Source organism: Etheostoma cragini, chromosome 12 (genome assembly GCF_013103735.1).
Source record: "Etheostoma cragini isolate CJK2018 chromosome 12, CSU_Ecrag_1.0, whole genome shotgun sequence".
NCBI lineage: Eukaryota > Metazoa > Chordata > Actinopteri > Perciformes > Percidae > Etheostoma > Etheostoma cragini.
The window spans coordinates 10,148,306-10,173,014 of NC_048418.1; the positions used below are offsets into that span (position 1 = coordinate 10,148,306).

The 24,709-nt window shown below is 40.6% G+C and overlaps 1 protein-coding gene across 16 annotated transcripts in view; it reads right to left on the minus strand.

Annotated features, from left to right (window-relative positions):
* Positions 1–1,760: 1,760 nt before the first annotated feature.
* The window catches only part of LOC117954295 (receptor-type tyrosine-protein phosphatase mu-like), a 152,280-nt gene continuing 129,331 nt past the window's right edge, over positions 1,761–24,709 (minus strand). For 14 of the 16 annotated variants that reach the window (XM_034887979.1, XM_034887994.1, XM_034887992.1 and 11 more), the window contains 11 exons: positions 19,621–19,718; positions 16,965–17,081; positions 15,593–15,747; positions 15,257–15,392; positions 12,845–12,994; positions 12,274–12,447; positions 10,777–10,908; positions 6,014–6,139; positions 3,625–3,788; positions 3,293–3,428; positions 1,761–2,699 (listed from right to left, as the gene is read on the minus strand). In XM_034887979.1, the coding sequence (XP_034743870.1) occupies positions 2,646–2,699; positions 3,293–3,428; positions 3,625–3,788; positions 6,014–6,139; positions 10,777–10,908; positions 12,274–12,447; positions 12,845–12,994; positions 15,257–15,392; positions 15,593–15,747; positions 16,965–17,081; positions 19,621–19,718 (1,442 nt within the window). In that variant the 3' untranslated portion in view covers positions 1,761–2,645. The remainder of the gene's footprint in view (positions 2,700–3,292; positions 3,429–3,624; positions 3,789–6,013; positions 6,140–10,776; positions 10,909–12,273; positions 12,448–12,844; positions 12,995–15,256; positions 15,393–15,592; positions 15,748–16,964; positions 17,082–19,620; positions 19,719–24,709) is intronic. The other 2 variants (XM_034887980.1, XM_034887983.1) reach the window with 2 other exon arrangements.

The following is a 24,709-nucleotide window of genomic DNA, read 5'->3' on the forward strand; positions in this document are numbered from 1 at the left end:
TGTCATACGTAAAATTAATTGTTTTCCTTCAGTTTACACAATGCATTAGTCTAGGACGGTGCAGGAAAGTTACTCTGGAACACCACCAGGGGGAGACAAACCCAAAAGAATAAAAAGGCAGTGGTCCAGGAGATCCAGAAACAGTATATTTAACTGATGTTAGCTGTGTCACAAATAAATTAGATTATAATAGAAAACAGTAGGCCGTATTTATATATTTATTATAAGTTTTCTCTCACTGTTTTTATAGTTGGTAGGCCTGTATACAAATTGGATGTACTTAACCATTTTTACAGGTAATGTTCCAAAACTTGCACAGAGGGACATCAATTAAAATACAGCTACATTTGTTTCCAAAGATTTAATACCATTTTTTTTTATATAGATGTTCCTAGAGCTGTCTAACCATTGATCAATGTTTCTAAATGTCAGTTATAACAAAACAAGTGTTGAGTAGGAGAAGTGTATCAAAAGCACACTCAAACATAAAGTACATTTAGTACCAAAACAGATAGAGTAGATTTGAGTACTTATTGTGTCACCTTTCCAGTGAGAGGGCACTACTTCCTTCTTACAATTAATCAACAAGTTAGATCAATTAATGTTTCCACTTCAAACCACACAGTTTGCCTCCCTCTACATTAACATTAAACCTGAGGAGCCGGTTTTGCCAATCTATTATTTGTGAACGATTTAGGTTTTTGTTACAGCACTGCAAGTCCTTGACGAGCTTTTTAGGAGGTCACCCTTTGATTTAACTCTGAAAACAAGCTCAGGTCTATTCTGGCAAATCAGCCATAGTATAAAGACTAACAGTTAACTGTCACCCTGGCTTGTTCAACACATTTTGAAATTAATTGGTAACCATCTCAGATGTTTGTTCTGATTCTGACTTCTCAATGTCATTAGACATCAACACATGTAAAACTTGTTTTTGTAAGGAACCTTTTGAAAATGAGTTTGCAGATGGGCCAAATGAAAAATAACTATATAGTTTAAGGTAATAACGCTTGCGGATCTTATTTAAATAAATAAATGGAACAACTTTAGAAAAATATTGCATCTCAATATCTCACCACTTACAGCCTTAAAACTTTACCACAGAGTTAAATCAACAAATAAAATCAACAAATGTAATTTTGTATGGAAGTGTTCATTGTAATGGTGATGCATTTTACTGTGAAAGGTCGTGTGGCAAACAAACAAAAAAATCCTTAACTCAATCAAATAACGGTAAACTGAAGGTAAACAGTTAAAGTGTGACCATCAACTGCACCCCGGTGTTTACTCTAACAGTACATGAGCTCAGAAATAGTCCGAATAGAATTGTTTTGTTTCTAGGTGTTAACTATAAAAATACATATTTTGGCCTTATACCTGTCAACAGTATGACCAATGCATCATTTTTACTGTAACTCTTACGAAATCTTTGAACTGCAAAGTCCCAAGTCAGATGGTTTACCTGTTTGAAGTTGTATTGTTGTCCAATCATGGTCCTGTGTTGTGACTGTTCAGCCTTTGAGAACGTAGATTTCAAATTCATCCAACAAATGCTTCTAAACAAACCGTATTAATTTGCTAAAATGCAGGAAAGCCATCAAACACATAATGACTTCAGATAAAGTCATGAAAACAGAACACTACTGTAGCTTCTTTTTAAAGTTGTGAAAATGTAGGCAATTGTGTAATTCCTCATATATCCAACAGATGTCCCTCTTATAACATATTTTCCAGTTCCACTCAGAAAAGATTCAGGACTACATAATCCAATGTCTATATTGTAGATACATTTATATATCTTTCGTCTTTACATTTGAATTGGTCTGTCACACAATAGGATCAATAAAAGCACACAATACAGTCAAAAAATCAACGTGTAGAACATATGATTGTCACTTACTGCGAGTCACAAAAAAAGTACATGTCGTGAATAAATAATCTACAGAAATATGTACAATATGCACAACAAGAATTTAAATGGAAGTGCAAATAAAGCTTTCGATCCCGGTACAGGAAATAAGGTAAGCGGATGTAGACTGAGCCAGCTGTCCCCAACATACAGCATGAAGCAATAATCATTTAGAAGTCATACACTTACAGGACATTTAGTAACATTTAGGCTTTGAGTTCCTGTATTTAATGACTTTTAATAATGAGTTGAGCAAAAAAAAAAACAATTAAAAAAAATCAGAGACCACATTAACATTATGTACAGTGTATTGCATTCCATGGAAAACGGTAGAGTATTTAATGCTCATTGTCCAATGAGGAATCAAGGCAACAACCACAGGACTACAGGCGGCTGAAAGAGATAGGAGGCAGAAAGAAAGAGGCGTCCAGAGAGGAGACCATTCACTGCAGAGGAAGAAAAAAAAAAATCATTGTGCTCCTGCTGGCTTCCTTAGCCGGTACCGACAGGCTGCGATATTTAACACTGTACAACTCAGTTACCGTTCCCAATCTAGACCAACTAGAAGAAGAGAGCTGGTCAAACGAGCTGCATGTATGGTTGTATGTGTGTGTACCTTGCTCCTGTCTGGTCAGTCACACACACACACAAACACTTAACACAACGCACACATGTGAGCTGAAGTCTTCTGTGAGAACCCAAACTTTAAGTCTCTGGGGGGTTCAGTAGCTCTGAGTTACCCAGAGTTCAAGTACTCCAGTGCCACTTCATAGCAAAACTTGTACTGGTCCTAGGAGACAAGGAGAAACAAATGGTCAGTTGCCTGTTTGACAATCCAGATTTAGAGTGAATATTAAAAAAAATTACAAAAAACTACTAATGTTTCTTGGACTAAACTTTGGTATAATCGGATTTAAATAATGTTGCAGATAGCGTTTAGGGATATTTTCACTGTAACATTTAATATATATATAATCTAAAGGGATTTAAAGCCACACAAGTATGAAATACAATTTTAATAAGACCTGTCAAACAGGATTTATCTTCTGTAAATACCAATTGGTTAAGATGCAGAATATCTTGACGCGGGTACATATAAATTTGGGTAACTTGTTGGCCACAAGGAAGTCTAATTTAATAATTTCTAAAGGGGAAATACACAGATTTACACATGAAGGTCAATAAAATCCCACCAGGGAGTAATACTCAACAGCTGCCTTTAGGAGTATCTTAGCTCTGGCTTGGAAATGATACATTTATGACAGAAAGCCTACGTTAGAAACTGGGAGCGAGGATTTTGAAGGTGGCGGCTACTTTCTGGTCCTTTGTGAGGTTGTAATAAACTAATAGGTCTGACAAAAGTGCTACTGCAGTGCCCCTCACCAGCAGGTCCACCATGTTGGGTTTATTGTTCCTTAGTGTTTTGACAGCGTGGAAAACATCCACAGAGCGCTGGTGTTGAAGCATCTCGCACACAATGCTGATGGCACAGAATGTCCCACTCCGGCCGCCTCCATTACTAGAGTTGTTACAAAGGAGTCGAGCATTAGAAAATAAAAAGTGGCATTTAAGACAAGTTCAGTTTAACACAGAAAGGTTGACAATATAGCTGACAGAGGGGTGAGGAGTTCCATAGCTTTCTGATGCAATAAAACTCTTCCGTCACTAGGTGGAGATGTTTCATTTTTAATGGCAGAATTGACTTGCTAACTTACAGACAGTGGACCACTGTGCGCCCCTCGCCCCCATCATACTCTTCCTGCCACTTGTCCACCTGTCGGATTAGCTTGAGGAAGGAGCGTTTGGACATGGGCGTGTCTCTGTACATGGGCCAGCCCAGAAACTGGAACTGCTGCACCATCCGGTAGCCGTCCTGAGGCTGGAGGGGAAGGACACACCGGTTATCCCAGGTTAACCCACAGTAGGGGGAGGATGGGGGATGGGGGTGGTTGTTGGGTTAATCGCGGCTGTGAAAAGATGCAATCAGAATGCAAAGATGCAGCTAAGCTAAGCCCCAATGGCAACCAATGGGACAAGAGATGGATAAGGGCACGAGGAGTCACTGAAGAGATGAATGTGCAGATAGACGGATGGTAGATGAGCACAGTCACAGCTGGAGACAGATAGTTAAGATCTGAGCGGCAGACACTCTAAATCATACTCCAGACATATCGATCAATAGCAGTTGACGCCACTTAATACGTTGGTGACGCCTCTGCTGGCCAGACGCTGTTATAACACGTTCATATGAGGAGTGATTGTTGACAACAGCAGGCAGATTGTCGGGGTAAGAAGCTTACGCAGGTGACTGCAGGTGACGCTGGCACGGGTCAGGACCCTTTCTGTGCATTTATGTCTGGTAGCTCAAAAGGAAAGGGTCAGAAACCATAGTCGGACTTGTAGTGGTATCTAGCCATGCCTCGTTTTGGTTTTAATGCCAAAGTTCTGAGATATATGTGTCATTGAGATTTAATACTCCACTCCAATAAAAAAAAAAAATTGAAATTGGTTTGTGGTGCTCACATTTGAACTGAAATATGATATTTTAAAGCTGCTTTTGGATGGTCAAAACGCTGTCATCAGCTTTAATAGGAAACTATTTCTTCATTAGAACGTATTTCCAATAAAAACGGTTTCCAGCAAGGTCTATGAATTATCTAGAACAGTGGCTGTCAATCTTGGGGTCAATCTTCTGTTTCCCCCAAAGGGAAACAAGATCAATCTGAGCACTCTCAGGATGATTAAAGGGATAAGAAAGAAAATATATATTTCTTTTACAACAATGTAGCAGTTTTTCTTCTGACTTTCCTTTTTTCTTGTGAAATTTTTTGATACAAATCATTAAAATAAATGAAGAAAACAGGTACCATTTAATCTTAATCATAGGAATCTTTGATTGAATTTCTCACCAATCATGTCCACACTTCTTCACGTCAACCTGTGACAAGTAGACATTGCTGTATTCTACATACATTTGGAGGGGATTATGAAAATATCTGTTTAATTCTCTTCTACCCCATTAGTTATCTTGTGACCCCGATTCATCTTGTTAACCAGGGCCGGAGCCAGACATTGTAAACATTCGGGGATCAGCTCAAACCTCGGGGGGTCCGGGGGCATGCTCCCCTGGTGAGATTTTTGTTTCTCCATGTATGGCAGCTACAGTATATGCACTATTTTTTCAAGCCATGACTTAAATCTGTACATCATTTGGTAAAAAAAACACGAGTTGTCAAGGAAAAAGAATCATCCTGTGGAGCCTACATGCCTGTTTTGTATCTAATTGTTCTCCAAATGTCGTTGTCATTCTAAAACCAGAACAAAACAAATGTTAAAGGATGACTCATTTTTACTTCTGAACCTAAAAAGTGTCAAAGAGTGGTCTGGAGTTACTTTCTTTTAAGTTACATGACGTAGGTAGGATATAGGTGACAATTTTTGGGTGGCCCTATAGATAGCAATATCTCCCCAGTAATAGAACTTTTGTTCCATCGATTTGACGATCCAGTCAGAAAGACGGAGCAATGACACAAACTTGAAGGTATTTTAAAAAGCTTAAAACATTTGGGGGATTGTTTTGTGGTGGAAAAGGAAATCTCAAAAACAATGTCTCAAAATGGGGTGTATTAAAACTAAAACCCAAACTGTTCACATGGCTGTCTAGTGTATTGAATGTGTTTTTTTGTCATAATTTGGGCAAAGTGACCCTTTGAGGTACAGTCACCCTCTACCCAAAAGGTGTTGATTAAAGCAACAGTCAGTTCAACTTCTACCTACAAACTACGTGTGAAAGGTTCTCAAGCTGTCTGAAAGACATGTGACTTGAGGCAATCACACCTCGGTCCAATCACTGTTGCAGAGGCATGGTTAAAGAACAGAATGACTCTGCCTCTACACAGCTTGAATGGACAGGCCGGCGTATGAGTGGGACGTGTGAGGTGTGCATTCACAGAATAAATTGGCTGTTGTGATCACCCCAGAGAAGACAAGTTATAAAAGTTACAAAAAATGGGCAGCAGAGCAGAAAAACTTCAAAAACGCATTAATGTGGTGTTAGTTGTTTTCTCCTGAACACATGATTTTCCATTTAAAGCGTGACCGTACCCGTGCTGCATTGTAGATCCGAAATATTCTGCTGATGATGTCCTCCTCCAAGTCAGCAGAGACAAACTCTACCTGGATGGGACCATGGCGGTGGACTCCGTTTTCTGGCCAGTACTGTAGGCACAGCTAAACAAAACACACACACACACACACACACACACACACACACACACACACACACACACACACACACACACACACAGGAAAAACCAAAGATAACCGAAGAAGATTCATTAGCTACAGAATTCAAACTATACTTGCTGAAGCCGCTGGCATTGATTTCAACTCCTCACACGTAGATGAAAAACAGGTTTATGTGTGATTACAAAGTTTGAAGTCATGTGACGAGCTTTCTTTTTAGAACAGGATGAATTGCTTCTTCACAGGAGAACATTCAAACAAAAGCTGGAGAGTATGTTTGGTAGACCAAACACTTATCACAGGTGCGCTCCAAGTAAGAGTTTTCTCAACAGTTTTGTTCAACAGAAATTCCTGAAAAACCTTGACTAATTGGACATTCTTTCTTAAAAGCTGACTTTTGCCTATTTATCTGGCTGAGAGAACATTTGAGAATCTGCTATGCAATGAAAAAAAAAAAATCAAAAAGATATATTTATAAGGAAGAAAATCCGGGCAGACTTCGTGCATGGCGGATTAAACAACAGGAAACAGAAAGGGTAATAAATTTCATTGAGGAAGCCAATGGAAATACTATTGTTGACCTGCTGGAAATTATTAGAGCTTTTAAAATGTTTCATGAAAATCTCCTAAACCACAGTAAATTACTAATGGGCCTGTTCAAACTTAATTTAAAAACAAACTCAATACCCCCCAAATCTCTGAGGAAAGTAAAACAAAGCCTGGATTAGAAGCTATAGGTGCAATGAAGGCTGGGAAAGCAGCAGGCCCGGATGGCCTCACAATTAATTTATATACTGTAAATACTCTAAAGATAAATTGGCAACGCTTTATGAGATGTTCCTAGAATCCTACAACAATGGCTACCACTTGGCCTAAATGAGAGAGGTTTAAACATCCTGCTTTCAAACCAGGAAAACATAACACTACGTGTGAGAATATGCAACCTATAAATTTGATAAACACTGATACATGAAATCTTCAGATAATTTTGGAAAAAAGGTTAGAGGGTGTGATTCCAAATACTGTGGGCGATGACCAAATGGATATGTAAAGAAAGGAAGGGAAGGATTTCCAGATGTAAGGCGTGTTCTCAGGTGAAGATAGAAGATAAAGACACGGCTCTTCTCTTGCTTGGCGCGGAGAAGGCCTTCGATAGGGTTGAGTGGACTTACATCTTTGACGCTCAATAGCTCTTTATAGCTCAATTTGTTTTTGAAAATGCTTTCCTTAACCGGATCAAACTGTTACATCTAAACCCTATAGCTGTGGTACTGACAAATGAAGTGGTGTCTGAGCCCTTCAATATTACAAGAGGTTGTTCCCAAGGTTCTCCTCTATCACCACTTCTGTTCATACTAGCTATTAAACACATCCATACCAGCACTGTCACATCTAATCGGCCTGTTTGGTAGTATCTCTGGATTTAAATTATATGCTTCAAAATCATAAATAATGCTGCCTAAACGGAAATGCATGACAATATATAAACCAATATGTTTTTACTTTCAAGATCTCATCCATGTGACAGATTTGGACATCAAAATAACAACTCGTTTAGAAACTATAGCACCAACAAACTGAAGTAATAGTGAACCTCAGTACATAAATCTATAGAAAGGTAGATGCCCTTAAATATGTCCATGATAGGGAAAATAAATGGATTAAAAATGAACATATTGCCTAATGTCATGTTTATTTCAATATATCTCTCTTGTGCCACCTGCAGGAATGGTTAAGAAACTCAGCACTCTTCAGGAAATATATGGAATGACAAATGTCCTCAAATTCACTTCTCTCTGCTGTACCTTCCATTTGATGCTGGGTGACTGAAATGTTCAGAACTTTATTGGTACTATGTATCAACACTATTGAGAACATTAATGTTCTGTTTTTCTTCTGGAGAGGCTCCTTCTTGGATGGACATAGAATCCGACTTGTTTAAGGTACTATTGCATTTGTATCTGTATTCAGCCAAGCTAAGTACTTTGTGGGGCAATGTTTCATTTAAACCAGGCAAGCTCGATGCAGTATTCCAGATATGGGCAAAGAAAGCAATAAGCATGACGTCTTTAAATAAAGTATTCTAATGACCTCTGCAGAAATCTCTCTGATATGTGACATTCAAAGGAAACTTTTTTTAATTTTATTTTTTAAAATATCTCCAAGTGATAAACTTTGTTTATTCAATGCAAAACCAATCAGTCAGGATTCCAACACTAACTTTGTGAAGAAATTATAACAAACAATTGCAACAAGAGGGGTTTAATTTCTTCAATTTATAACTGGAATGCATCTGGCTCTAAAGAAACATCGATCGACTTGAGACACGGTGGGTGGACTTAAAAGAGGACATTTCAGAAAACGATTGGAAGGAAACTTTTGAAGCATCCCAGAAAAAAACAGCATACTCTAATTTTAAGCTACACAATGTAATTGGCTGATGCAGACATAAAATTACCCTGTTAAATTGAATAAAAATGGTTACATACCTGACCTTTGTTTTAAAAGCAACGAGGCTTAAGGAACACATATGCACTTGGAGTGTGACAAAATGAAAACAATCTTTTTCGAATTTTGCTGTTGCCATCAACGGTCTCTAATGCAATACTTCAAAATGCGCAAAAAATGAAACGTTGAGGGAAACGTGACTTATGACTGCTCGTGAACTGCAATCAACCAGAGCCAAAACTAAGCACTGTCCACCGGCCGGCACAAACTCTCATTTTACAACTAAACATTACACTATAATGTTTCTGAGAACATTTGAGGTAAGAAAAAGACACTACAGTAAGATAATCTTGATTCATATTTGATCCCGACTCCTTGGCTCTGATTAGTTGTTTTTGTTTGGGCATGGTACAACCTTGCAAATGCCATTACAAGCGTAAGGGAGAGAATGTGATTTTTTTCACAGATTATCTGTCAAATGTAGTACTGGCAGGATATAGTGACGGTTTGAGGAAGCATGACAAAAAGTTATTTTTTAATTATAAATTAACCTCGAAATTGGCTGTTTTATCACCATTTGACTTCATTGTCTATTGAATACTTCTGGCTTTTGAATTGCTTGATGGACAAAACAAGTTATCTGTAGACGTCATCTTGGGCTTTGGGTAACTTTGATGTGAATTTTTGCCATCTTTTAACAGTTTATAAAAGTATTCAATTGGTAAAACATTTGAAAAAGCAATCAATAGATTAATGTAAAACAAAACATAATCCATAGCATTAGTTAGAAGCATTAAGAAGCAGTCATTGATAGCATTGCTGACTGCTTTGTCAGCAGTGGTAAAAAGTGCAGTGAGATAAATAACCCCCTGGGACAGCATCACAGGAGTCGAAAAATCTCCCCTATTTCCACTCCTCATGAGAGAAAGCCCAGTTAAGAACATGCACCTGCAGAGCACAGCGCCGGCCTCACAGCATTAATAAGACTGTTGGAAGTGTACACGCACAGATGGACAGATGCTGCACAGACAGACATGCCTGCATGCAGAGTCATGAACAAACAAGACATACGTGGCGGCTGTGGCTCAGTGGTAGAGCGGTTGCCTGCCAATCGGAAAGTTGGGGGTTCAATCCCTGGCCCTGCAGTCACATGTCGAAGTGTCCTTGGGCAAGACACTGAACCCCTAGTTGCCCCCAATGCTGCACATCGGAGTGTGAATGTGTGTGAGTGTTTATCTGATGAGCAGGTGGCACCTTGTACGGCAGCCTCGGCCACAGTGTATGAATTTGTGTGAATGGTGAATGTTTCCTGTAGATGTAAAAGTGCTTTGAGTAGTCGTTAAGACTAGAAAAGCGCTATATAAATACGGCACATTTACATTTACATTACAAGAGAAAAAGAGACTACCTGAGAAGACTGAAATTAACAGGAACGCGCATATAAAATGGCCACACAAATATTACGCTCACTACACAACACACAAAAGAGCACAAACACATCAACAGTCTGAGTGGCAGAAAGCACTTTCTAACTTCCTTTGAAAGCCTGTCAAAATTTGACAAATTCAACAGATGCAAAAACAAAGATGCTGATGGAGAAGATAGTAAACCCCAACCTCCCTCATCTCCATCTATGCCTTCATCCCCTTCCTCCCTTCCCACCTGTGCAGTTTCCTTGGCTGGCTACAGTGAGAATATTGAATGAAAGGCCTTTTCTATCCAGCCAGGCAGTCAGTCACCGAGGGAAAGGGGATTTGGATGGGGAGAGCAAGCCGGGCTTCAGGCTTTGATCCACGGGTGTTATGACAGAGCCTCAGGCTGAGAAATCTGGATAGTCTCTTCCACATCCCTGTCTCTCCATCTACCCGCGCTTTAATGGCAAGTCCTCTTCCACTCTGCTGCATCCACCTCATTTCAAACACATACTGTATACACATATGGGTTTGGCAGTCTATCCACCCTACCCAGGTTCATATTGAAATAAAGCAAACAAAAACAGCAATCTCTCGCTGGATCCAGTTCCCACGCTGTCCTTTTGTGTGACTTTATTAGACTCAGACTTCTCATAAAAGAAACTACTTCATCTGTATGTCAGTGTGTTTCTTGCAATATCCCCTTGAGGATTATTTTGTGTTATGTAATGGTTTTATGCACACGAATCAGGTCGGGTTTACCTGGGCTGGGTCGACGTCGTTGAGCATTACTATGGATGTGCAGTGGTAATCCAGCACCAATCTCCAGAAGTCCTTAACTGTGTTTGGTAACGGGTGCTGGGTCACTATGAATGCAGACGGCTGCTTGTAACTCTGGAGAAAGACGGAGGGAGAAAAAGAAGCAAGAGCGATTAGAAACACTGTTGCTAAATACACCTCAATGTTTTCTAATGGAGATTCCATGTCCAGGGAGATTATATTAGAACACTGAACTTTTAATGTGGTTTCTGGCTAGCTCAGTGGGGACTCAGATGATCATGTACCTGAAAGGTTGCCTGCTGAATCCAGACAAGAGACAAAAAAGTCCATTAGTGGACATGAGCTTTGTAATGGTGTTCTTTGTAAGGTTCCCCCTGAATACATTTAACACTTGAAAATTGCTATACATTGCATTTAGGGTTTATTTTGAGTTGTCCCTTGGTGCATTTTAGACAGTCCAGTTAGCTCAAGTCTCTTGTATGTCTGTTTTGATGAATGATAAGGACTGGCGCAGTGCCGCTCCTGATTGGCTGATTTTCACCAGCCAGTTTTACCAGCCTGCAGAGGTCGTCCTTCGTCACAATGTCCATGAGGGTAGTCTAAATTAAAACAACATTCAACATTTTAACTTTTGATTATGTAGCTTGATCTTCGTTTTGTCATGAGTTTACATTATTTAATTCTAATTTAATTTCTAATTGTGCAATAGTCTAATTTGCCGCGTGTTGTTTCCAAGTTCCACTTTGTAGCTCTACTGTTAAACATCTGACTGTCATTGGTTTTTGGACACAACTCTTACTCTTTTTTTAACTCCTGTTATTTACTTACATAATCTCCCCATATATTTATTTTTAACTTATCCACAACAACTTGTCAGTATAATACATTCCCATTAACATAGTCCTTCTGTTTGTTACTGCCTTCTCCTTTGGGGGATGGGTTGGCAGCATGCACACGTAAGTTGTTTTGTCTAGTGATCCTTGTCACTTTATCTCACTCTACATCTTGTGGTGTGGTGGTGTCCATGTGAGACCTAAAAGTTCTTTAAACCCTGAACTAAAGTTTGTTGTTTGAACAGCCACAATAGATTTCATGAACAGCAATGTATTTTCTATCCATTTATTTTCAGGTATTTAAACATGAGCAATGTTTAATATTTACCCAACAGTCCTTTGTATAAGAGGTGGATAAAACCAACGTGAATTACTGTAGCCTCAATAGAACATGATGTTTTCAGTTAACTGTCAAAGGCAAAATACTTGCTTTGGCCACACTGATTAGCGTTGAAGAAAAGCAACATGTGGGACGGTTTCAGCTCACACAGCTGCAATTTCCTGCCTTGTGACTCAGTTTCAATTTACCACTTTAAAATCATAGAAATTAACTTAGATTCCAATAATGCTGGAATGCTCTTTTAAATGACTCTGTTAAGTGAGTATTCCCTAAAATATGAAATATTCACGTCTGTTCATGTCTTACGTCCATGAGTGCAGCGTTAATGTAATTGGAGCTCTCCCCGTCGATGGTGATCAGGAAGGGGAGGCAGCGGTCTGGAGGAAGAACATCCATGCAGCGGTTCTTCTCATGGTTCCTTGGCAGCAGGGCGATGCTGCAGTCCTCCACCCGCAACGTGGGAGTCACCATATTCAGAGTCTGTCAGGGTTGAAGCAGAATAACACACTGTCATACTGACGCAGGAAAGTAGGTACTCAGTTCTTGAGTGTGCCAATTATCTCCCAATATAGTAATTAACAATGCAATTCTCTAATCAGTTACATTAGCGATAGCTCTTACTCCCCTGATGCGACAGTGATTAAACTTAGGGGGGCGATGCATCTCATATAACACCGATTGGTCCAAGGAGGGGGGCTACTATTACAGATTAAAGCAAGGTGATGTATTTGCCACTGATTGGCCCAGAGGGGGACTGCACCATTCATCAAGAGACAACATGTTTACTGTTGTTTTGAACTTATCCTGTACTTAAGATAATGCTTTATTAGGGATTTGCACACAGTGCCTTATTTGCCTTATGTTTAAATCTCCTCACCCTAAACTCCTCTTTAATGGGGCTGGAGTTGGTCTGCGGGTCCAGGCGGTTCATGTCGTAGTACACGGAGCGGAGCTGACTGGCAGGAATGGTGGTGTCGCCACAGAGACATGCCTCCAAGATGGCATCATGGATGAAGACATACTGCTCCTGCAAAAAACAGCATCCTCATTGCGGATCTATCAGACTTCTAACTCTCATGACAACAAATATTTTTATTTTCTACCAGCAGCAGAAATGCATGAGGTAGTGTTCCCCTGCATTTTAGCTAGAAGAATTCAGTGACCTTTCCACAACCTAACCATGATTATTCTTTAGCCCTGAGGCAGATTCTATGACTAATATTTGTCATTGTCTGTGTTCAAAGGTTACGTTACATATGTTTTCATATTTTGTTACATAGCTGATTTAATTTGGTCATAAAACTCAAAATTTGACGACATTTAAAAAAACTTAGAATATATGTAGAAATGCATTTTATCAGGTACAATGACCTTTGGATATTTTTGTCATGACCGTGTCAAACCCAGGTTGAAGCTTCATCGCCATTATTGTCATGATCAAGGCATGAACAAGGTTGACGTCTTAACATCAAAAACAACCCCGGCTGTCCTTAACTTTATCTAGAGAAAAAAATGGAAATCGCGCCACATTTTCGCCTCCTTCCATCAGTCAGTCAAGCGCTCCACATGGTGACAAAGCTGGAAGCTTGATGCAAATCTATTCTGAAGTGACATTTTCAGCTGACACTCCCTTGTCACTTTGGACAAAATTATGCACACATGCACAGGGGTCACCGATTTACAGATTGACAGAGAAACATGTGTTGCTATTTGTTACGTCGAGTGCAGAACGTGAACTGCTGACCTGAGAGTTTGACTAGCTCGGGCTGGGTCAGAAGGTCAGCGGCAACACGCCGCTCAAGCCCCAGAATTCACAGATTGATAGATCTTATCTGAGCTCATAAACTATAAACAACAAGGCTTTTCATTTCTGTGGACAGATTAAACCACGTTGGAGAGTTAGTGTATAGCTGCAGGCTGAGGAGCCGTGCCAACTAGCCTGAACACCTGCAAGGGAAAACACACACATACACACTCTTTGAAGGTCACTGAACTTGAGGAGAGTGACTCAGGGTGAACAACATTTGGTCTCTAGTTACTCAAATCCCAATTCGGACATCAACGATGAAACATTTGCCCATTAAGTCCAATGACGCCTGTGATTTAAAGGGAATTACGGGGAAATGATGCATCCAACGAGACTATGGACACCTCCAGATGGCCGGTGTTCAGGAAAGTGCAAAGTCCTTTCGGTAGCACACATCAGCATAAAGCCGGGGGATGAGCCAGGAAGGTTTTCAGCCATCAATATGAGCTAACTGCTCTCAGTTACAAGCCTCTAAACCGTTTCATTATAGCATGTATTGCCAATCATGTTTTGCCAAGCACTTGTTCTTAGCATCCTGAGAAGTGGTTAGAGTGTGCACTTCAATAAATGTCTTTTGTGAAAATGATCAAACAAATGTAAAGTTGTGGCCATAAATTCAACCATTGTACATATAAACACAATGTTACAATCAGGTTAAAACAAGCACTGAAGAGCACTGCTCCTACAGCTTTCACATAGAGGTCAATTATAATTTGTATCTTTATTAAATATTCCTACAGTTTGAAAAATGCAACAATTGAAATTGAACTTGAAAAATGTCCACAACGTTTATCCTGCGGAAATATTGACTAATCAATGTCAGTTATGGATCAATAAGAGAGCCAGGATATTTTGTATTTGTACGCGACCAAGACACAGGTTGTCTTTAGCAGCTAAGATAAATGACTGAAAACTTTGAGGCATGAGGGACAAATGTAGAAAGACTAAAAAGGCTCCAACTTGTCTGTGTGGTAAGATTAATTCTTTTGCCAAGTTTTCCAAACAACGTTGCTAGGGAAAATGAATATAAGGCCGTGATGTTTCTGTTAAATTTCTCCAGACGCATATTGTTGCTCGTGGATACTTTGTGCATTTGTTCTCGTCATTTTATGCATTGCAGAGCATAAATACAAATTCACCAAAGACCAACTCAGTACTTTTGCACAGCTGTCATTATTTTGTTTCAACAAAAGTCTCATTTCAAAACTTCTCTCCTGCTGTACAGAAAACTTCCACAACATGATTTATCTTTCCTGGACATAATTTATTTATTTTCCTAAAAGAGCGCCTTTCTTTGGTATTAATTTGGAACATTTCTCCTGGAGCAGCAGGGAAGTGGGGCTTATGCTAAGAGTGACTCGAAGAAACTAGTTGATCCACATTTGATGGCAGCCTGCCAAGCTGCATCCTCACGCTTCCTTTTACTAATGAGTCTCTGTGGGCAGCTGTGCTGAGACCACTGTGGGACCAGATTCACCATACCTCAGTCTGGACCATGTTGACTCTCCTTGAGCGCAACTCCCTCACACAGTTGTAAATGTCCACCACACCCTCTCTCTCAGCCATGTCCAACATGATGTCTATGACGATGAAGCAGCCTGTCCGTCCCGCCCCGGCACTGCAGGGAAACACATAGATTGCAAACATCAGGGGTGTAATAGAAAACACTGTTTTCATCCAGAGCAGTAGGACACCTAAAGTTTGTCATTCAAAGTATAGCATAATTAAAATATGTGAAATATTTTCTTCTTCTGCTGTTTTGTCTTAAATAGCCATGATATACAGTTGTATCAGTGATCACTTCTAGTGCACACCAACCTGCAGTGAACCACCATGGGCCCAGCATTTGTCAGAGTCTTAGACTTGACTCTCCTAATAAAACCCAGCAGGCCCGTGGCGTGATAGGGCACCCCGTGGTCCGGCCAGCCCGTGAAGTGAAACTGACGGATTTCCCGAATCTCATGAGCCCCTCTCTGAGGAACAGAGTCATCATGTTAACCACACAAGGCACAGCAGAAGACAGCGGGGATGTGGTGGGAAGATAGAGCATACAATGTGCAGACGATGTGAGGTCTTTCTAAAGCAAATACAGAGTTGGATTGAATACAAACACACACTTCATGGGCAAAGTCGAGGAGGGGTTAAGTAAATCATTCCTTATCTAACAGTAAAAATGTTCAAGGCAAGTGTAGCCTCATTTTTTTTACCTATTGTACTGCAGTGCTTTCAGTCAAATGTCCCTCCGTGGACACAGGCTTAAATTTTACATCTATAATGTGGACATTTCGAGTTTGACATATAAACAGCAGATTTTGGAATTTAAATTGGTGTACTTTATAGATTAACTTTTTGCAGGCTGCTTCGGCTTATTAGGAGTCACACTTATAATAACAGTTATAATGCAACTATTACCTAAATTACTAACAGTTTGCTTTTCAACATAACTCAATATACATTTATCAATACTTAAAGTTAAACAGCCGGAACCTTATGGTTAGACAGGGTCTCAATGAGTCCCATTGGGAAAAGCCTAGTTAGATAAAGTGTACAGTGCATGTTATTCTTCCTTAGCAACAGTGTTGGGCTTTACTGTGAACTGAATTTTTTGACTTGGCCTTTCTTTTCTTAGAGTTACATTATATATTTAATGTAATAATTATTCAGGGGATGCATGCATTTCTTCTATGATAAAGATTTGAACAATCAAGTGAAAATTGGTACAGTCCAAAACCATTCATCATCTTAGTGTTGGCTGTGGCATGGGGTTGTGAGCAGCATGGCTGCCTACTAACCCATACAAATACCAATATTGATAAAATCCTTCAAATAATGGCTTTAAAATCTAGAAATGTGTGGAGGAGAAAAAGCAAAAAAGCTTATCAGAATAATGTGTGTTGCTAGTTGAAATCAACCGTAAGGAGAGGATTTTGAGTTATATAAAAGAAACTATTGACAACACCTGACAGCACAAGCCACAGTGCTATAACCTTGTTGTAATAAAGAGGTACAATTGCAACCGAACTAACTCCTAAAAGAAACTTTTATAAAAGGTGCTTATGAGAGTTGCACATAACCCATTAACATCTTCAGCCAAACTGCTTAGTGGCCAAAGGTTGAGGTCTAGTACCCAGCATTGTATAAATGTTGTCTTTCAAATCTCTTAGTGGACAATAGAGGTTACAAGGTTTACCTTCTCTACCGCAAAGGTCCTGATGACATACTCTGACAGAAGCTCAGTCTCTATCAGCGTAACCTTGATGTCTCTGTAGATCTCAGTGTCATCCGGCCAGTACTTACAGCACTTCACCTGCGAGTGACAAAAGAAAGTGTTCTATAACCACATGCACACTTGAATGCATTTACATTTGCGCACCCACACACAGCTTTATTTAATTTCCTCGCAACTTATTTGATTGTCTGCAAGTTGACAGGCCTTGGCTTGAGGTTTATACTAGTTTGTCGTCAATCTCTTTAAGAGAATTGCAGGGCCGGCATGTGTGTGTTTGTGTGTTGGGTATATGGTAGATCTCCTTGATTTCATGTTGCTTATGGCGAAGGACAACCCTAAACTGAGTAGGTGGAAATGCAATGCTACCAAGCCACGGCAGGGTGTCTTGCGTTGCTCCGACGTGTAGTAAAAATGTCTGAGAAGTGCACATCAGGCTGAGGTGTAGGTTATGGCATTGGGTCCGTATCTCAACGTACCTACTCACGGTGTTGATTTAACGCAGAAGCATAAATTGGCCTTAACTGTCACATAACATCAACTCATTTGTCACTTGACATTTCCGTTTCTGAAGCATTTCTTTGAAATTAAAATGAGATTTGCTTCTTATTAGTTTCAAACGCTTGTCAAAGATTTGCTGTTAATGGGAATCTTATGGTTATTGATGGAGAGCTCATTCTCACATTATTGCTTTTTCAGTCTGACATCGATAACGTGAAAATAAGTCAAAAGGTAGAGTGTACAGAATCTGGAACAGAGCAGATTGGACACTGAGGAGAGGGACTATTTGTTCACCTTAAGTCTTTGACTACCAGTGCGGAGAAATAGGAAAAAAACATTAAAAATACATTGTAATACAATTGGAAAAGGCAGATATGCCAATCCTATAATGATGTGAAATAATAAATCCTCAGCCGTTTAAAACAGATTTCCCAACAGAAACCTAACCCCCCCCACTGGAAATATTACTTTATTAGGTAGCATAATAGTGAAACCCCCCCCCCCCCCCCCCCCCCCCCCCCCCCCCCCCCCCCCCCCCCCCCCCTTTTCCACCCATTCAATTAAACTGGTAATACTTAGGGAGTAAGGCTAGTAACAGAGATTGAAATCATGAAGGTATATCAGAGAATGATAATTTTTGATGAGGGATAAATGCAACAACAGCCACAACTGGATTCAATTTTAATTTCTGGAGTCTATGCCCTGATTAGGAATGAAATGAGATTTTGGTTTGTGGAGTGACACAGACAGACAGGGACTTTCAGTTCCCTCTCTCTGACACCCCTGATGACTAATCCCCGATGACAATCACAAATCCACCGTCCGCTTCCAGCCAGATTGAATTAGGCAAAAGCCATTACCTTATTAGATCACTCTGAATGAGGCGCCTGGTGGGGGGGAACACACAGATGTTTTTTGTGTGGCCACACTTACGAGTGTGTGTGTGTGCGCATTGCACTTGAACTCATTTGCTCATGCATATAAGGTCTATGGAAAAAAAGCACGCATAGCATCACCTCATCACACCCATCAGCACACTACCTTCCAAACCAAATCTCTCATACATCAAAGTAAGCTAGGCGCCGCCCCTATGTGTGAAACCAGCGGGACACAGAGGCTGTGCATGCCAGGATTTCCCAGAGTTCATCAGCAACTGTGCCGAGCAGATGGCCCACTGTGATATGGCGGAGTGATTTTTATGGGGCCCTCTGTGGAGCCACCGTCACAGGGACCAACTGTGCCTACCGCCCGCCATTGGACAAGGATCATATAACAGACGGTTTGGGGGCTGGGCCCCGCCGAGGACTGCACCGCCGCTAAGCAGGTGTGGAGAAGGTGTGGGGCGGGGCGGGCAGGGCTCAGCTACTGTAGAGAACGGCCTAATGAGGTACCTAGAGATGGGCCCATGAATCATTATCAGCTCTGCTACATTTAAGCCCCACCAAAATTGCACATCAGCAAAATCAAGGTGTGCCTGTGTTTAAGGGGCTTTCAGCGTGAATGTGTTTAAATTTTTGGGAGAAAATCCCCCTGGCAGTCAAAGCATTACACTGTACGTTAAGACCTTCATTTTCTCTTCATCATAACCTAACCAGGAGGAACTACAGTGGGAGGTAAGTGAAACAAATTAGGACTGAAGTCGGGCTCTGGGTTTTGGTTTCTTCTAAATGGGAACAAAACAGGCAAGGCTCTACAATTAGTTTCAACATTAGGAACTACATAACACTCCTCAAGACTCAACATTCACTTTTTCACCAAAGAGGACAACATTTAGAAATGTTTCTGGTAGGTAGGAGCTGGCAGCTACTGTTGTAGAGTCACTCAGATGAAACAGTACTCAGATGCCTGGATGTCTCTCTGGTAATAAAGGCCATCAATCAGCTGCGCCTCACTTTTCACTGATCAGATAGATGGAAAAAGAGCTGGCGGCACACGAGACCCATGCCTCACTAAGCCAGCACACAGAAACATCTGGGCACTCATGTCCATAACACACAAAAGCCATCAAACAAAAAGATGGCTCCGTTTGCCTTGAGATACTATCTGGCTGCCAGTCGACTGGGGCAAGGTAATCTAATTTAAGCGTTGTGGTTAGAGTGAACATCTAACTAATACCCACCCTGCCCACTTCCACCAGGTTGGTCACCATGACGATAGCTGCCGTGTTCTCCTGCCAGACCATCCTCCAGAAGTCAAAGACCGTCTCCTGCATGGGGCCTATGAGGGTGAGAAAAGAAATTAGTATTTTTGAGTTAGTAAATTACATGTAAAGTCACTATTTCGCATTATCTATTGATCTGGTTGATCCGGACGTTGCTTTGTGCACGGGGGAACTGTCAAATAGGAAATGGTCTTCCCAAAGTTATGTCACATAGTTGGAAGCAACCTGCTGTTTAAAATATTACTGTATGCTGGAGTATTAGGATTTCAATAAATTGAAAGTACAAGAAGTCTGGGAAAGTTACAAGTAAATAGTGCCAGGAAGAACAACGAGTGGTAAAATATTCATTTAAAAACTGTTATACACATTATTTTCCATCATTGTAATTCTTAGTCTGTGCAGCTTTCCCTATATTAAATCTCATGATTATGAACAGTAACTGTTTGTATATTTGAATGCCCTATTCCGCACTACTATTTTAAATATATCAATTGCATGTATTGTTAACTTCTCTCTGTTTATGTGTACGCTGTGGCGACATGATTTCTGAACCTCACACCAACAGCGTGCCTGTCTTCAGAGACAGACAGAAAAGCAGATCTTGCACACAATATACACACTGGGGATTTGGAGGTATTATAGTGTTACAGCAACAATGCAGTTTATAGAGAATTTCCCCTCCATTTCGCTCCTCGGATCGAGCATTGAAAAACACGTCAAACTAGATTTATTCATAGTTCTTCTTACAACTGATTCATAGCGAAGTGCTTACTCTACAGCAGAGGGCTTAAATGCAGATGAAAACAGATGAGGCTAAAGTCTGTGTGTGTGTGTGTGTGTGTGTGTGTGTTTGTGTGTGTGTGTGTGTGTGAAAGCTCATAATAAATACCCCTACATCTCATCTGTTCAAAACCCACCTTTCCACAGAACCAGACCCTAACGTGGTGAACGTCAAAATAAATGAGCAACGAGCCATAGAATACCTCCAATATTTAAAACTTCATTGAGCAATAATTGTGGATTGATAGGATTTTAATTATTATTCTGGTTAATTGGGATTACTAATATTAGTTTTAATCATGCACCAAGTGAAAAAAATGCTTTTGACAAATTAATTAGTGAATGCAAATCACTGCAGTTGTGCATACTCTGGCCCAAATTACCTGGAGACATGACAATTTATGCACGCACACATACACACACACACACGCACGCACGCACAGGCTAAGACATTGCACTGACACATACTATAAGAGTTTTTCTTCCTTGTTATTTATGGGGTAAATTAATTAAATAGCTTTAAGGATCCTGAAAACTGTTGAAAAACAGCTCACGCGCAACAATTTCAGTTACCTCATATTGGTTTTTGGCTAACAACGTCTGGTCAGCCTCCACACTTTGATGCAAGATTCAACACTGACATTATCATGTAAAACATTTCTCACTGACAAATTATTTTCAGTATTTTTTCAAGTATGTTCTTGGCCATTTCTGCATTTATGTGGATGAAATTGCAATTGTGGCAATCAGAGCATTTCGTACACGCATCTTAAGACGCCCCCAGGGCAAATAAAATGTACTGTGGAATATCACTGAATTGCAAATTGGCCACTCTACTTGAGCAGGACAAAGCATGCCACAATGTCTTCTCCTACTCATACACTGTCTGAACTACTACCCTACTTACTTGGTGAGAGAAACACATTTGTTACTCTTATTAAAATTAACGTTTTAGGGGTATCTGGTAGCCCAGTGGTTAAGACACAAATAGAATGTATTTATGTAGCGCTTTTCTAGTCTTAACAACTACTCAAAGTGCTTTTACATAGTACAGGAACCATTCACCATTCATACACATCCATATACTGTGGCTGAGGCTGCCGTGCCAGGTGCTACCTTCTCATTAGATAAACAAGGACACTTCAACATGGGACTGCAGGCCCAGGGTTTGAACCACCAACCTTCCGTTCTGCACTATTTGCTCCACCACTGAGCCACAGCCACCCCATACAGATACTACAAAACCTCCTAGCTGGCAACATTTCTTCATTGTCATCCCCCACTCTCTCCCTTCATTTAGTCTGTATCTCTTTTAAATTAAACAAACAAAAATAAGGCAAACATTCACCCAAAAACAAATTTACAATATGTAATTGTTTGATAATTTACAGAACACGCTATCAGACACCAGGTGCTCCAGCATCTTTTTCTTTTATTGTAGTGTTTGTGTTCCTTATTTGCAAGGTCTTCTGCACCAACCTCATTTCCCTTAGGGCATCAACAAAGTACCATCACCGTTTTAATGACTTGATTAATCAAGCTATGTTTGATTCACTTTCTGTGGTGCCTAAGTGGTTGTTGGCTGTCTATCCTCCAACTGCACTGAGGCATAGCCTCATGCAACATAGTTTAAATCACTTCAATATTTCACAAACTGTGCAATGAAATTCAGGAGACTTTTGCTGGAAAAAGACAAATGATTAAAAATAAACCATCTCCACAATCATGTCTGGGCTGCCAGCCTGCTCATGTGTCCCTTTTTTATAAAACAAGAACATTTTGCAGTATAATAAATATTTTGAACGTCTGCTGTCTTATTTCCATCCAATTGGAGATCTAGAAATTTGGAACAAAGCTCATTAACATCTTCCATTTGTATTCCCAAATTTCCTCTGCTATGCATGAGAAGGTTCATCTTGATTGGATCGTAGGACCTCAATCTCCAATTCCAGTAGCTTTCGTTCTCTCCAAAAACTACCCAACCTGATTGAACCACCCACTTCTACCTCCTACACTTGTCCAGAGGGAGGATACACACTGCCGAGAAGTTTGGGTGAGCGAGACTGAGAAGCAGGACAGCTGGTGTGTAGGCCTTCAGTAACACAATAACACTTGGCATTATATGGTAAATCATCCAATGGGAGGCTCCTGCCAAGCCTCAGCCAGCCAATTTGTGTTTCCATATACATAAAGAGATGGATAATAGGTGAGGAGGAGACGCTGGGCAGCGCTAAACTTGGTGCCAGTCATAAGGAAGTAAGTATGGCTCTTGATAAACAAGAATAAGGCTAATTTTTTGTGTTTCTACCAATCTTCACTAAAAGAATTTAAAAAAGCTTGATACTCTTTCCAGTATTTTGAATTTGTACTGCAGTAACTATTTTAAACACTAACTGTCAGTATTACATATTGCACCTTTAATATTTACATCTCCTTAAAGTGACCCACGCTTTTCTCACCTCTTGTGATTATGTGAATAATAACTGTTGTTTGTCAGGAAGAAAGGCAGAAGTAACATAATGTTGTGATAGCACTACAGAACCTCTTCTGGTGGACATAAAAGCGGAAGGTTGGCCATACAAAGTGTGTGACTTTGACATGGGAGACATGCAGATTTATGGATTTTAAAGGTGCTCTAAGCAATGTTGGGTGATGTTACTTCTTGTTGACGTTCAAAGTAATTTCTGTGCTTCAGTGCAGCACTAACCACACCCTAACTCTCAAATCCTTCTTGTCAGTTATTGGTTGCAGCGATGTTAGACTGTTTGTGTATGCTTCGAGGTGCAGGTTGGCACAGTTTGTTTTTGTTGCCGTTTGTAGACCCTGGACTGTCCACAGAGGCCGCGTTTTTTTATGGGTTTTTTTTTTTCAGTGTATTCTGGAGACAGGCAGCTCGCAGAGAGTGAGGAGATTTTGCTGTATGTCACAACAAATGTTGTAGCCTAAAACATACGGGACATTGCTTAGAGCACCTTTAAAGACCCCCCAACAAACAAATCATTTTGAAAAAGAGCCTCACAGAGGAAATGTTTACAGTCGTAAAGGTCTTAGTAACAAGTTAGGGGGGTAATTGGTTTGAAAGTTCACTTGAGGAGGTGCTGGGTGAGAGCGGTGCTTCTAGTACGGTGTGCGTGGAGCCTAGTTGGAGAAGTTTGGTGGAGGCACTTCACAGAGGAAGAACACCAGCAGAAGCTTCACTTCCAGCTGTCAGAGAGCTAATGCTGCTGCAGCCGTCGTCGTGCTTTGGGACTAGGCCTGTTCATCCTCAGAAGCGCAGAGTGTGACAGCTGTAGAAATCCCCAGCCTGGTACGCCGCAAAACTCCCGATCAACATGCACGCATACACACTCACAGGCAAACACGACGGCGCTATGTTCCCCCCTTGCCTATTAATATTACATGCAGCAGACTTTGGCATAATGTACACTCACTTATCATTGATTTGCTCTCTCTCCATTTCTATCTCACACCCCCGTATCCCCTGTTGGGCTTTGAGATGTTAACCTGTAAATAATAAAACTTTTGCGCTGCTGGTGACATTTGGTGGTTGTGAAGAAGGGGAGGGAAGAGCAGAGAAGACCAGAGGGGGAAAGCTTGATGAAATTGAACCCTTTCCCACATCATGAATATTTTCCACACCACCAGGAGGATGCAGGAGCAGATAAGAGCTGTTTGCACCCCAGCTTCAGTGTGATTCACAGTCTCCACCAGGAGGAAGCTCATCTCTGATCGGTATTTAAGCGATACGCAGGACATAAAAATGGACAGAGGCAAGGCGGCAAACTGGGAGACCTGAGCCCATGGCTGAGCCGCCTGCACGCTCTCAATCTGCTAAGTAGGTGAGCTGCAGATGGCGTTACTGAAAGTCAGTTGTTGTATTGCTTCAGCAAAAATAAAAAAAACTTGGATGAGAGAATGACCTACATAATGAGGAGCAGCGCTTGGTGTGATGAGGCTTTTATGGAGTGACAGCTGTTCTACCTGCCGTTGTCACCTTGACAGAGCACTTGAAGGACTCCTCAATAAACCCCAAACTAATGAGTGTCATTGTAGTTTATAGCATAAGAGAACGAGGACAACGTTATCCCACACGTCTGCCATATTAAGCACATCCTCAACCACCCCCACAATTTATGACAACGATTTTTTAGCTTATCCAGCACTATTGCGAGTATCATCAGTTTCTGAGCTAGCGCTGGTCCCAGTGGACTTGAGTGGAAGTGTCACTCACTAAAAAACTTGGAGAAACTACTGGGAGAGAAGAGAC